At 39.0% G+C, this 12481-nt stretch overlaps 2 protein-coding genes across 4 annotated transcripts; one reads left to right on the top strand and one right to left on the bottom strand.

Annotated features, from left to right (window-relative positions):
* The first annotated feature begins 550 nt into the window (after window positions 1-550).
* rraga (Ras-related GTP binding A) lies at window positions 551-4858 on the top strand. Of its 3 annotated transcripts, none has more exons than XM_023962397.2 (10): window positions 551-691; window positions 957-1085; window positions 1243-1342; window positions 2315-2381; window positions 2474-2696; window positions 3728-3823; window positions 3903-4025; window positions 4113-4204; window positions 4289-4404; window positions 4481-4858. In XM_023962397.2, exons 2-10 carry the CDS (start codon window positions 1059-1061, stop codon window positions 4582-4584), a joined length of 948 nt encoding a protein of 315 aa, XP_023818165.1. In that variant the 5' UTR covers window positions 551-691; window positions 957-1058; the 3' UTR covers window positions 4585-4858. The 3 variants fall into 3 exon arrangements, with proteins under 3 accessions (XP_023818165.1, XP_023818164.1, XP_023818166.1); XM_023962396.2 differs by having other exon boundaries at window positions 552-691; window positions 989-1085; XM_023962398.2 differs by having other exon boundaries at window positions 554-691; window positions 975-1085.
* A 1940-nt stretch (window positions 4859-6798) lies between these two features.
* On the bottom strand, window positions 6799-12207 carry cnga2b (cyclic nucleotide gated channel subunit alpha 2b). Its single transcript, XM_004076541.4, has 6 exons — window positions 11760-12207; window positions 11565-11669; window positions 11221-11397; window positions 10789-10896; window positions 10593-10699; window positions 6799-8701 (listed from the first exon to the last, which is right to left on the bottom strand). The coding sequence occupies exons 1-6, from the start codon at window positions 11858-11860 to the stop codon at window positions 7311-7313; spliced, it is 1989 nt and encodes a 662-aa protein (XP_004076589.1). The 5' UTR covers window positions 11861-12207; the 3' UTR covers window positions 6799-7310.
* Window positions 12208-12481: the final 274 nt, after the last annotated feature.

The raw sequence follows: 12481 nt of genomic DNA, 5'->3' as shown, positions 1-12481 counted from the left end.
ACTTCTCGTTCAACTTTTCAAAAAAGCGAAGCTGCGCCTTTTGATAGAAAATCTGTGGCAAGTGTTTTGCTGTCTTTCAGATGAGATATATCCTTTGCCCAGAAACCGTTTTTGTAGTTAATGAACCGTTTTCAAAACTTTTCAAACATGGCAAAGACTCAAACATGAAGAGTTTGCTTCCTCAAAGTTTTATACAAAAAAAAAGCATTGTGTTGATCAATTGTAAGTGGATGTTAAGATGTTTCGTAACAAAAGTCCTTTGTTTAAATGTGCTGTGATTGTACTTCGGGTTGAACTGCAACCAGATAAGTCCCTCTTTGCCTTAAGCCTACTGGGTTGCCTTGCCAGGTGCTTATATTGTGTTCCTGCATTTCAAATCTAACAATTGTTAAGTTTGTAGTTTGTAATCTTTATAGTTCACATTGCTACAAAACTCGTTTTCGTAGAGGTTGAAACATGATTTGAAACCTGTTTAATTGAGACCCAATCGTCTGACTTGTGCCTGGAAGACAAAGCACAGGGATATCACAACAGCTTTTCATCATGTGACTTTTGGCATAAACAGGAAGCAGCTGATCGTCACCTCACTGTCTGTTTTTAACAAGTAACGTGTGCAGCCGTTTTTACAAAAAGGAGCAAAAGCAGTAGTCGAAAGTTGCATGAAGATAATTAACTGGTGTATTTCTTCGAGGTAAGTGGAAAACCACGTTTGAACTTAAGCAACTTAGCCGCTGGTCTATGCTAGGCTATCTTTTTTTTTTTTTTTTTAGCCTACCTACTAGCCGTTAGCCTGCGTGTTTACTTAAGGGAAAGAAGATAGTTTTCCTAACTTAAAAAAGACGTTTCTGGATTCAAATCTCCAACCTTGTTAAAATATGTTTGTTTTGAATCTTTTAAAAAGCGTTTATCATAAACTGTTGTTAGCTCGACGCTTTTGTTTCTTTGGTGCAACTTAGTGATCGTCCTGGTGAAAGTGTTTGTTCCGCAGACAGCTGCTGCAATCAGACTGAAGTCATCTGACCTTCAGCTCAGAAAAAAACTCGTGTCTGCTGAGGGGGATGTCAAACACAGCAATGAAGAAAAAGGTACGGATTACCATCGGTGCCCTAAACCAATGCCTAAAGATCATCAGTAGATCGATTAGTTTAAATTCAATCCATTGATTTGTAGTTTTAAAGGCTTTTTTCAGATATTTATTCACCGTCGGATGTCGTTCGCTTGGCCTCTATAATCTTTTTTTAGGTACTTCTGATGGGGAAAAGTGGGTCTGGAAAGACCAGTATGAGATCAATCATCTTTGCCAATTACATTGCTCGGGACACACGTCGTCTTGGAGCTACAAGTAAGTACATTTTCCTGTTCTGCAGACGCAACCCTAATTTATCTTATTATTCATACTTTGGAAGTCCATATGTAAACAAACAAACAAACAAATAAAATGAGCTCTCAAAAGATAAGATGCCTTTCTCCCTTTTGGTGGAGAACAAAACAAAAGGAAAATGTGATTTTATTAATTTGCCACCTTAACATGTTTGCGTAAACTAGTCGATTTCAATTCAGTATGAATGAAATTAATCCAGCAAAAATACTTATTGTTCTTCACAGTTGAAAATTTTACTTTAAAACTTTTATGTGTTTTTTTTGTTTTAAGCATAAATGTATGCTTAAATCTTTTTATGGTTAATATTTTTTTTCAATACTGCCTAGTCATTGATCATTTCTTTCAGTTTTCATGACCAACTGTAAATATGACTGATTGTCACTGAAACAACTCAATTTTTATCTTCATTATTCTTTGCTTAAAAAGAATCTCTTTTTTTTTTTCTTGACTAACATTTGATTTGGCTTGTATGTGCTCAGAAATGTTACTACAAAAATGTTTAGTCCCGCCATCTTATTTTTATTTCCCATTTTAGCTGATGCACGTCATTTTTGGGGCCATGCTTCCTATCACATGACCTAATTTCACAGCTCGTTCAGCATCGCTTCTTTGAGCAATATGTTGGCTGGGACATTTAAGCTTTCAGAAGTATCGTGTATAAATTAATTGTAAAAAGGATTTTTGAAAAAAGTTTTCTTATAAGAATATAACTGTTTATTTTCTATCCTGTGCTTACAGAACTATACGTTTTAACTTCCTTTTTTAATACTCAGTTGTTTCATAATTATTATTCTTTTTGTCATCTGTGCAAAAGAAATCATCTAAATGAACTTTGTCTTGGCATAGTTATAACCCTTTTTTCTGGCCTTGTATGATAGTTTATGTTGAGCATTTTGTTAATTTCATTTATAAATCTTCTCATCTCCTCAATAGTTGACGTGGAACACTCCCATGTTCGCTTTCTTGGTAATCTAGTTCTAAACCTTTGGGATTGTGGAGGGTAAGCATGCTTTTATCATCTTTTGCTGCATTTTGATTAGCTTTTACAATTCCTATTGAGGTTAGTTTGTGTTCTCTTCTGTAATATCGTAGACAGGACACATTTATGGAGAACTACTTCACCAGTCAGAGGGACAACATCTTCAGAAATGTTGAGGTTCTTATTTATGTATTCGACGTTGAGAGCCGTGAGCTGGAGAAAGACATGCACTACTATCAGTCGTGTCTGGAAGCCATTCTGCAGAACTCCCCTGATGCCAAAGTATTCTGTCTTGTGCACAAAATGGACCTGGTTCAGGAAGATCAGAGAGATTTGGTAAGTGTTTATCCACAGATTCACTTTGATTCAGTCTAAAATCTTTTATTCAAGCGTTTATCGTCTTTTTGTCTTCCAGTTGCTCCCTTTAGTGGAAATAACCTTCCTCTCTTGTGATTTCTGCATTTTATTTTGCGTTTGTTTTATGTCTGTTCTTCTTCTTGACACAATTCCCCCGCTTTTTCGTACCCACTTGGGATTGGCACCTGAAAGCGCTGGATTGCGCCCTCTTGTGGCAGCATTCTGTTCGATAAATTGCTTTTAAAGTTTTGGTCAACCATAGGATCAAGCCAATGTTAAAAAAAATGTTTTTTACAGGGGGTGGGGTAACAATCAAAATATAACAAAAAATATTCTGTTTAAAAAAATAAAGCTTGTTTTTCCCTCTTAATCACAGCATTTTTTGGCATAAAATCTTCTCAATAAACTGTCATTATCTTCCAAACAGTCTCATTGAGAAACTGAGCATATTTGTAGAATTCAATACTTGCTGTTTAAACATAGAAATTTTGTAAATTATTCTTATTTTATTTGATATAGAAGCTGCCTAGAAAACTAATTTTATATTTAACATCTGCTACACATGGAATATTTTAATATTTTCTACTTTAGTATAGAGTATGTGGGAAAATCTCTTTTGCATTGGTTTTTATGTTGATTGTGGTTATCCTAACGAATGTAAATGGACTTCCAAATTTTAATGATGTAATTTGTAGAGTAGATAAAAAATAATTGGACTAACATTTTTTATGTGTTGGGTATATTTTGCCTTTGATGAAAAAGTGATTTTTCTTTTTCTTTTAAGGTACAGTTTGTGCAGATTCCCAAATATTTAACATTTACATTTTTATTGTTTTTAATGATTTAAAAAAAAAAAACGTTTTTTTTTACCTTTCAAAGAACAGTAAAATGTAGAATTAAGGGCCACTATTTAAAGAAGTGATTTAACAGATGGAACTAAACTGATTTTTAAAAAACATTTTTAGCTTATATTCTATGTTCAGCCGTGAGTTTTTCATTTTTATCTGCAGATTTTCAAAGAGCGAGAAGAAGACCTGAAAAGGCTTTCCAGACCTTTGGCTTGCACATGTTTTAGGACGTCAATCTGGGATGAAACTTTATATAAGGTTGGATATCAGACCGGGCAGAGCGCTTGCATGATGCTTGATGATGTTGTAACGTGCACGTCTCATCGTTTCCCTGCAGGCCTGGTCCAGCATCGTGTACCAGCTCATCCCAAACGTCCAGCAGCTGGAGACAAACCTGAGAAACTTTGCTCAGATCATAGAAGCAGATGAAGTCCTCCTGTTTGAGAGAGCCACTTTTCTGGTGAGAACACAAGTTTTTCTGCTGCTGCAATAAATCTGGATCTGGAAAATCATTTGTTGTTGTTTTTTATTTGTGGAAAATATGCAGGTGATTTCCCATTATCAGTGCAAAGAGCAGCGTGATGCTCACAGGTTTGAGAAGATCAGCAATATTATCAAACAGTTCAAACTCAGTTGCAGGTATGTTGGGTTAGAAATAAGTTACCCCATTATTCAGGCTTTCTAAAAACTCACTGATTTGTTTATTTACTCTTTTTATTCCAGTAAACTTGCAGCCTCCTTTCAGAGTATGGAGGTGAGGAACTCTAACTTTGCAGCTTTCATTGACGTCTTCACCTCAAACACATACGTCATGGTCATCATGTCTGACCCCTCCATCCGTAAGTACCCCTCTTCAGTAAACTCGCACACCCGATGAGTGCTACTCTTAACAACGCAACCCCGTCTGTCTTCCAGCGTCTGCAGCCACTCTCATCAATATCCGTAATGCTAGGAAACACTTTGAGAAGTTGGAGCGGGTGGATGGACCGAAGCACAGCCTGCACATGCGAATGCGCTAGCCTTTTGCTTCACTGCACGGCGAGAGCCTCGGCCAATCAGTTGACAGACGGAGCGCAGACCGCATGCCACAGTCCTGCAGCTCCCATAAACATGAGCAGCCCGGCATCGTTTCTTCTTTAGGCTCACATCCAATCACAGGTCGTCCCGGGAAAAAAATACAATATTTTTCTTTAAGTTTTAGTTATCTGAAGTGTTTTGAAGAGTATCGAAGTCTGTGGAGAAAGAAATTTGTTCTGCCTTGACATATTAAAGAAAAAACATGTGTTTACTACAGAGGCGACGATCTATGCTGTCATGGTTTTTTTTTTTAATTCTTTAAAAGAAATGATGGAATTGTTCACTCCATGCAGTAACGGGCAGTTTTAGATTTCTAAAATGAGTCGGAAACATAACCGCTTTGGTCAGAAACCAGTTTTTTAGCAGTGGACCTCTCATTTTTGTTTATGGATGCGGGTCTCACTCCACCCTTTGCAGAACTGCATTGGCACATTAAGTAGTATCTTGGAGCACAATCAGTTAATGTCAGTTTTGGACAGCTTTATTTTCAACATAATTGTTAAATTCTAAATAAATCTTACAAATCTGAAAGAACAACACTTTACTCTTCTGCAAGTTTAGATGTTAATTTTTGTGTGTAATTCTCAGTTCAAATATTTAGATTTGATTCTGATATATTTTTTTCTTTTATTATTTTGGGGAAAAAATTGCCTGAAAAAAGATGAACTGCTTTAATATTGTTATAGGAAGGGTAGAAAATGAACTTTAAACCATAGTATGCAATAGCAAAATCTTAAAAAATACGTAATGCTTAAAAATGGGACAATTTGTCAGCTCATGTGAGTCAATAGTTGAAGTTGATAATTTCCAGAAGTACTTAAGATTTGTTTTAGGGCATGTGCTGATGAACAGAGGGCGAGGATTCAGTTTAAGACGGCTACTGTCAATCACCAGCAATTAATGGGGATTTTCTGAGACGCATCAGCTCCCTTTGAACTGCAATCACACCAGGCTGCAGCTGAAAATGAGTTCTTTCTTTATCCGTCTTTCATGGATAAATAAAGATTAAATAAATACATTATAAATAAAATCATCTACAGAAAAATTTCTCATAAAAAATGAGGAGATGCTGCAACACTCTTGGAATGACAGTTTTAATGTTAAGTATTTGGCTTAAATATTTTTTCTTTTTCTACAAAATAACGCAGGTGAAGGACGAAGCAAAAGTAAAGATCTTATTTTTTAAACAACTGCACCTTTTTTCCCCAACCATTTTATATTGATGATGCTGCTATTTAAGTTAGGATTCTTAATTCTCAAGCTTTGTGTTGAATAAATAAAGATTTACAATGCAAACAATTTTATAGTCCAACATATTTCACCTTTAAAGAAAACTTCATCAGAATCTTGATACAAAGACTCCATGTGAACTTCTGTGCAGCCAGGAAAATACTTTAGGCTTACAATGCAAGAAAAAGACATGAATGTGTTCTAAGTGGGAACAAAATGCTGTTTGTTAGATCACACAGAATTTGTTGTTGAATTTGATGTCAGATTTACTTTTCACAGGATCTCCTTTTTGAAATAAAATAATAAAAAAAAGGGGAAGTTTGAGCACCCAAACAAGTTTAACCTTATCAACCTATCTCTTCCACTCCTAACTCTATGGATGAAGCTGATTTGAATTTAGATTACTAATCTGGATTAAACTTTTTTTTTTATTCTGTCATAAAGACAAACGAGACAGCATTTATTTGTGTTGTAAAAAGGGCATACCCTTCACTTTTTAAGGGATGTAACAGATCTACATCCTTTCTCCTGCCCCCCCCCCCCCCCCACACACACACACACACCTTAATGCAAGAGCTGCTGTTGGGGAGGCATTGTTATAGCTGCTCTTATCAAACCAGCTCATGTGCTTGAGTTGCATCCTGGAATGCAAAGGCGGAATGACTGGAAAATCCCCAGTCCATTTTAGAGTGAGTTCACACAGAAAAAATGGGAGAAACTCAGGAGCAGAAACATGAAACAAACCCCCCAATTGGGATGTATAGGACTCGATTTAAAACCAAATTCAAAATGGGACTCACACCTTTTGGGGGCTTTGAAAACTGTCATTCTTTGTAAAGAATAAAATGCCAATCAAAAAGAATCAATTTTTGAGGAAAAAAACATTTTTCCTGCCATAAAACATCCAAACTGTCAGAAGGGCTTGAACAGAAAAGCAAAAAAATAGGAACACTTCTTTGTTTTTGTTGTCACCTGGTTTACGCAGGTTTAACTAGGAGGAGGAAAACTCTGGAGACAAATCACCTGCATCACACCTGAGATTTCATTGTCCCAAGAGTAGCAGCAGGAGATGGTGTACAGAACCAGAGCAGGACATGCCACGTGTTCAGGGATCTGAATCCCTCTGCTGACGGAAGCCAACATGTTTACAGATAACCCAAATGACTGTGTCACCCATCGATTCCAGAGCACCTGTGATATAGTGGATCTTTTATTTAACCAAAAGTGACATCTGTACTGATTTAAGGAGTTTTTCATGTTTTTACTTTTCATTAGTGGAATATCCAGCTTGCTCTTTCTAAACACGCATCCAATGCACTTTGTTTGGCATCCAGCAAGAACCTCATTCCTGTTCTGAAGACACATATTTGTAAATGGTGGATTTGAATGGGTGTTTCTTTAGTCCTCGGTAAGCAGTTTTAGGTCTGGTGCTTGCACATCAATTTGATGCAGGACCCGGGTCAGCGTCTGTGTTTGTTTCTGCACTATAATCATTTATCTGCTGCTCCAGCAGAGTGACGCGCTGTTTAAGCCGCTGTTGAGTGTGTGTGTAATCGTTCAGCAGACGGGCAAAGCGAGTCTGAAGGGTGTCCAGAGACATCTCCAGCCTCTCCACCTTCTCCTCCGTGTCCTCCTTCTGGAGCCCGCCGCTGTCTGCGTTCTCATCCAGGAGACCCTCCTTCTTAAGGATCTCCCGGCCCCTCTCCTCCAGCACCGTCTTCGCATCCGGATACTCTATCACTGCCTCCATCAGGTCATCTTTAGAAAGGCAGAAGAGGTCTGAATATCCCAGGCTGCGGATGTTTGCAGTCCGACGGTTTCCCATTTTACTCCCTTTTATATTCAAAATGCTGATTTCCCCAAAGCAGCTGCCAGAGGTGAGGAGGGCATACTGTGTGACTCCATCGTCAGCCACAACAGCTAGCTTACCCTCTTTGATGATGTACATCTCCTTGCCAATGTCTCCCTTCCTGCAGATGTAGTCTCCTGGACTGAAAACCTGCTGGCGCAGTTTAAGAACCAGCTCCACCAGGAGTCCAGCCTCACAGTCTTTAAAAATTCGCACTTTCTTCAGGGTCTCCAGGTGCACATTGATCGCAATCTCAGCCCGCAGTTTATTTGGCAAATTCTTGAGCACTTCCTGTTCATCTACGGCCTTTTTGTTGGTCCATAAATAGTCGAACCATTTAATAACGCGTGTCTCCAGTTCTCTGCTGACTTTGCGGAAATGCATGTAGTGTTTTATGGCATCAATGCGAGCTTGGAACTCAGCACGAGTTGCATTCATGTTGGAAATCATGGAGCCTACATTTCCAACAATAGTTGCAAAGATCAAAACTCCAACAAGGAAATCAAAGACCACAAAAAGGTATTCTTCGTCTCGCACAGGCGGCGGCATCTCCCCGATGGTGGTGAGAGTCAAAGTCGACCAGTAAAGACAGTAGACGTACGACTCGGATAAGGTGGTGAATCCAGTTCTGGAGGCATTTGGGAACACCCAGGTGTCTGAGCCGAATCCCAAAGACTTGGATATAGCGTAGTAGATGCAGGCGTTCCAGTGAATGATGACTAGAATGTAAAGCACCAAATTGCAGATGCGGAAGATGTTGGGGTAGTTGGTGCGCGTCTCTGTGCGGTCAAAGAATTCAAACATGCGTGGGAAGTGGAGCAGGCGGTTAAAGCGCAGCTGCGGGGTGTGAATGCCAGTGGCAATGTAGCCCAGGTCCGTGGGCAGGATGGAGGCCACATCCAGCTTGAACTGCAGCGTTCGGACATAGCTGTCTCTCAGCTTGATGTGGTCCTTCACCAGCAGTCCTTGTTCCAGGAAGCCTGAGATGGCGCAAAAAAAGAAAGAAAGCATTTATTCACTCAATAAAAAGAAATACAAAAAGGCTCATTCTCTTACTGTCGGATTGGAGAATCTTTTGAGAAAAGGAAACCAAACAAACAGGTGGTTAAATGGGGCAATAAGATGAAGATTATTTTCAATATAAGGGTGGGGTCATAGGATAGCACAAGGGTTAAGCCTGCCATCATCAGTAAGCAGTGATTGGTCTGAATTGATCTGAGTCATCATTTCTATGGCAATCACTCTCACCTATCAGGAGTGAGCATGTTGGAAGGCCACACCCCTACCACTTGAAAGCAGGCTAGAAAATCTGTCAATCAAACATTTTGATAGTTCAATGTGAAACCTCGTAGGCAACTGATTGGCCAGTTTATAACTTGAATAACTTGCACTGCAGAAAAAGTATCATAAAATAAAATATAATTAACAAGAGCGAGTTAAAAAGGTAGCAGAGGTTATTCTACAGACTAAAAGCCGTTTATTTCTCAAAAATAGAAGTTTATGGGATTTTGGCTTTTTGGAGCCGGCGGGTACTTTCTATATGAAATGCGAGGTTGGAGGGGTCACTCAGTCAATGGTTCAAATCCTTTTTAACTTGCTTTAAATGAGCAAATTCACCAAGAAATTGAATCTAAAACCCATCTTTAACAAATTGTATTTATGAGTTTTTATCTGAAAGTTGCAATCCTGAATAGAAATCAGTACATCTAGTAGTAAATGATGAAGAAATTGTATAAAAAACATTTACAAGCAAATTTTGTTTTTATCAGAGAAACGTGTTGTTTTTAACAATGCTCCGAATAAACACACTTCCTATGAAATAACAGCAGAGCTTGCTTTATTGGGCGACAGTGGCTCAGGTGGTTGAGCGGGTCGTCCAATGATCGAAGGGTTGGCGGTTCAATCCCCGCTCCCACCAGCCAAAATGTCGTTGTGTCCTTGGGCAAGACACTTCACCCTCCTTGCCTCCAGTGTGGCTCCACTGGTGTGTGGATGTGTATGAATGATCCCAGTGATGGTCAGAGAGGCCATCACTGACAGAGCCACGCCTCTGTCAGTCTGCCCCAGGGCAGCTGTGGCTACAACAGTAGCTTACCATCACCAAGTGTGAATGAATAATGGACACAATGTAAGTGCTTTGGGTGTCTTGAAAAGCGCAGATAAATCCAATCCATTATTATTATTTTTGTGGTTGATCTTCTGATGCTGACCATCCAAATAATTTCTCACAATAATGCAATAAAGCAATGACATGCCAAGCTAAGATCCTGCTGAACATGGATCAAGGATCAATTATCTGTCTAAGTTTAACTGAGGTGTAAAACCAAAATTATAAAAGCAACCTAGTATCATCTAATAACAGTTAAATGTAACAAAGTGAAACAGAATGACATTCTCTGACTAAGTTGGAACTCTGCAGATACAAGCTTGCCCTTAGATGTAAATTTGTAATGAAACATGACCAGTTTTCTACTGTTTCCCTTTTGTAAAGTACCACACTGTAAACAGCAATGCAAACTGGGAGAAAATATTACAGTTTTCTGTTTTTTTTTGTGATTTACAGAAGTATTCGTTGCAATTCAGCAAAATAAAAGAAGGCTATTCCCAAAACAAACAAAATGGATGTTATCTTAAAATAATTGAATCAAATAAAACAACAGCAGAACTGGACCATCCTGGCTTCCATAATTCCATTTCATCAGTAGTATTCAGCTGCTATATTTATTCCAGATCTATCATTTGATCATACTTCTTCCCATTTACTCTTTTGTTGCTTACAGTAATTTGTTACTGTTTGTTAAAAAAAATATCACGTTTTTCTTCAGAAAATAAAGCATTTTTACGGGTCAAGGAGCTGCTTTTAATGATTACCTGTGCGAAGTCGTACAATAGTGTCCAGTATGTACACGGTATCAGAAATGTAGTCCAGAACCAGCCACCAGATGAAAAATGTCACCTGGAGTTCGTCAAAGCACGCCCTGAGAAAATGAAATCATAAAAACCTTAGAGCAGAGGAGGCTGCAAACAAACGGTCCCAGCTGACCACAGGTAAACCGTCGTCTCTCACCTTGCAACCACAACAAACCAGTTGTAGAGCACTGTGATGCTGATGACCAGTAACCAGCGGTAGTAAATGTCATCAGAGGGGGACACCACAAAGAAAGCCCACCTTTTTCTGAAAGCAGTAGAAGAAAATGTGTCAAATCGGTGTACACAAAAACAGAGAAAAAACTTTTTACCATTACTGAAATACTTCAAAATAACTGAGCATGGCAGGATTTTAAGGATATTCGAGGGTGATGTTGAACAGAAACGGCAGCTTGAAAACTAACACAGATGTAGACAGATGTAGATGTAGTCAAAGATAAACGTGCTTTTATTTGTTCAGGAAAGCCTCCCTGTCGCCTTGGTAGCACTTTATCCCAAAGCTTTATAAGATCTTGCTCTGGTGTGCGTCAAAGTTATGCTTTAACAGTTGAGGGGCTGCTGCCAGGAATACCTAAAGATCCCTTTGGCATTGTTGCCGTTGACATCTGGTTGCGTGTTGCTGTTGCGACTGGGGGCGGTTTTCAGCTCAGGGCCACGAAAGCGCTCCAGGAAAGAGTCGGGTCGTTCTTCCTCCTCCAGCAGACTCCTGTGTGCCCACTCCCTCAGTCTCACCACCAGATTCACCAATCTGCAGCAGAACAAAAACATGTTTTTTTAGGTGAAAACAGACAATTTCCCTCTAATTGTTCTTCATGTACAGCCAGGGAAAGGCCCAATCACATCAGAAAGAGGAATATAAAAACTGTTTATAAAGGTACACTTTATATATCATGCACTAATTGGTCCCAGCTTTACCTGGAGATGGCTCCAGTTCTTTGAAAAGAATTTCTTGAATCATTTGGGTCCAGAGCAGCTACTCTTTGCAGCTCAGAGGTCGTGTCATCCCAGACGGATGGTACCCTGGGATGAATGAGGGAAAAACCAGGAGTTGTAACCAGGACATTTTTTGTTCTTTTCTCTCACGAGGAAATGACAAAACAAAGCCCTTACCTGCTTAGAATACTCTCAGATCTCTCAATCTCCTCCTCCAAGGTTGTCTTCACTGACAGGTTGTGAGGTGACCGGTCTCTGTCCGCCGCCTGGCCAGTCATCCTCAAGTCTGACAAAGACAGCAAGAGCTGAAACCAAAGTTTGGCTTCTATCCATTCAACCCATGTTGTGATAGGGAGCGATGAGCGTGTTTTCCTGCGGCACCGAAGCAGGAGGAGGAAAAGTGTTTATGATGCATATGTCAGGTTAGAGTCAGGGGACAAGGGACAAATGGGAGTGTCTGACAGTACATCACACCAGAGGTGGTTGCCTGGTTGCTGTGGTGACAGAAGCAGCTAAAAAACACAGAGTGATTTACAGGACTGTTCTCAGCAGTTAATTCATCGATTTAGAAGAATTTTACACCTTAATCATCATTTTGGATTTTTTTTCCAAAGTGTTTTTGTACCATAACACAAAATTAAAACTAACAGTTTAATAAATAATTGATTAATAAAAACAGGCTCTAACCCAATCCAGTTTTGAACACGAATAAATGTGAGCCTTGTTCCAATGATGGCTCATTTTGACTTAAAACTTTTCTTTGGAAACAGATTCTCCTTTTGAGTTTGAACTAAACTGATGTTTTTCTTATTTACACTTAAAGCGTAAGTAGTACATTTTACAATAAACTTCAAGCATTTGATTTCAATCTGTATACTGACAAAAACTTTCAAAAGTAC

The sequence above is a fragment of the Oryzias latipes genome, chromosome 14 (assembly GCF_053564925.1).
Source record: "Oryzias latipes strain Hd-rR chromosome 14, Olatipes_Hd-rR_3.1".
NCBI classification, from domain to species: Eukaryota; Metazoa; Chordata; class Actinopteri; order Beloniformes; family Adrianichthyidae; genus Oryzias; species Oryzias latipes.
This window is presented reverse-complemented; position numbering and strand designations above follow the sequence as displayed.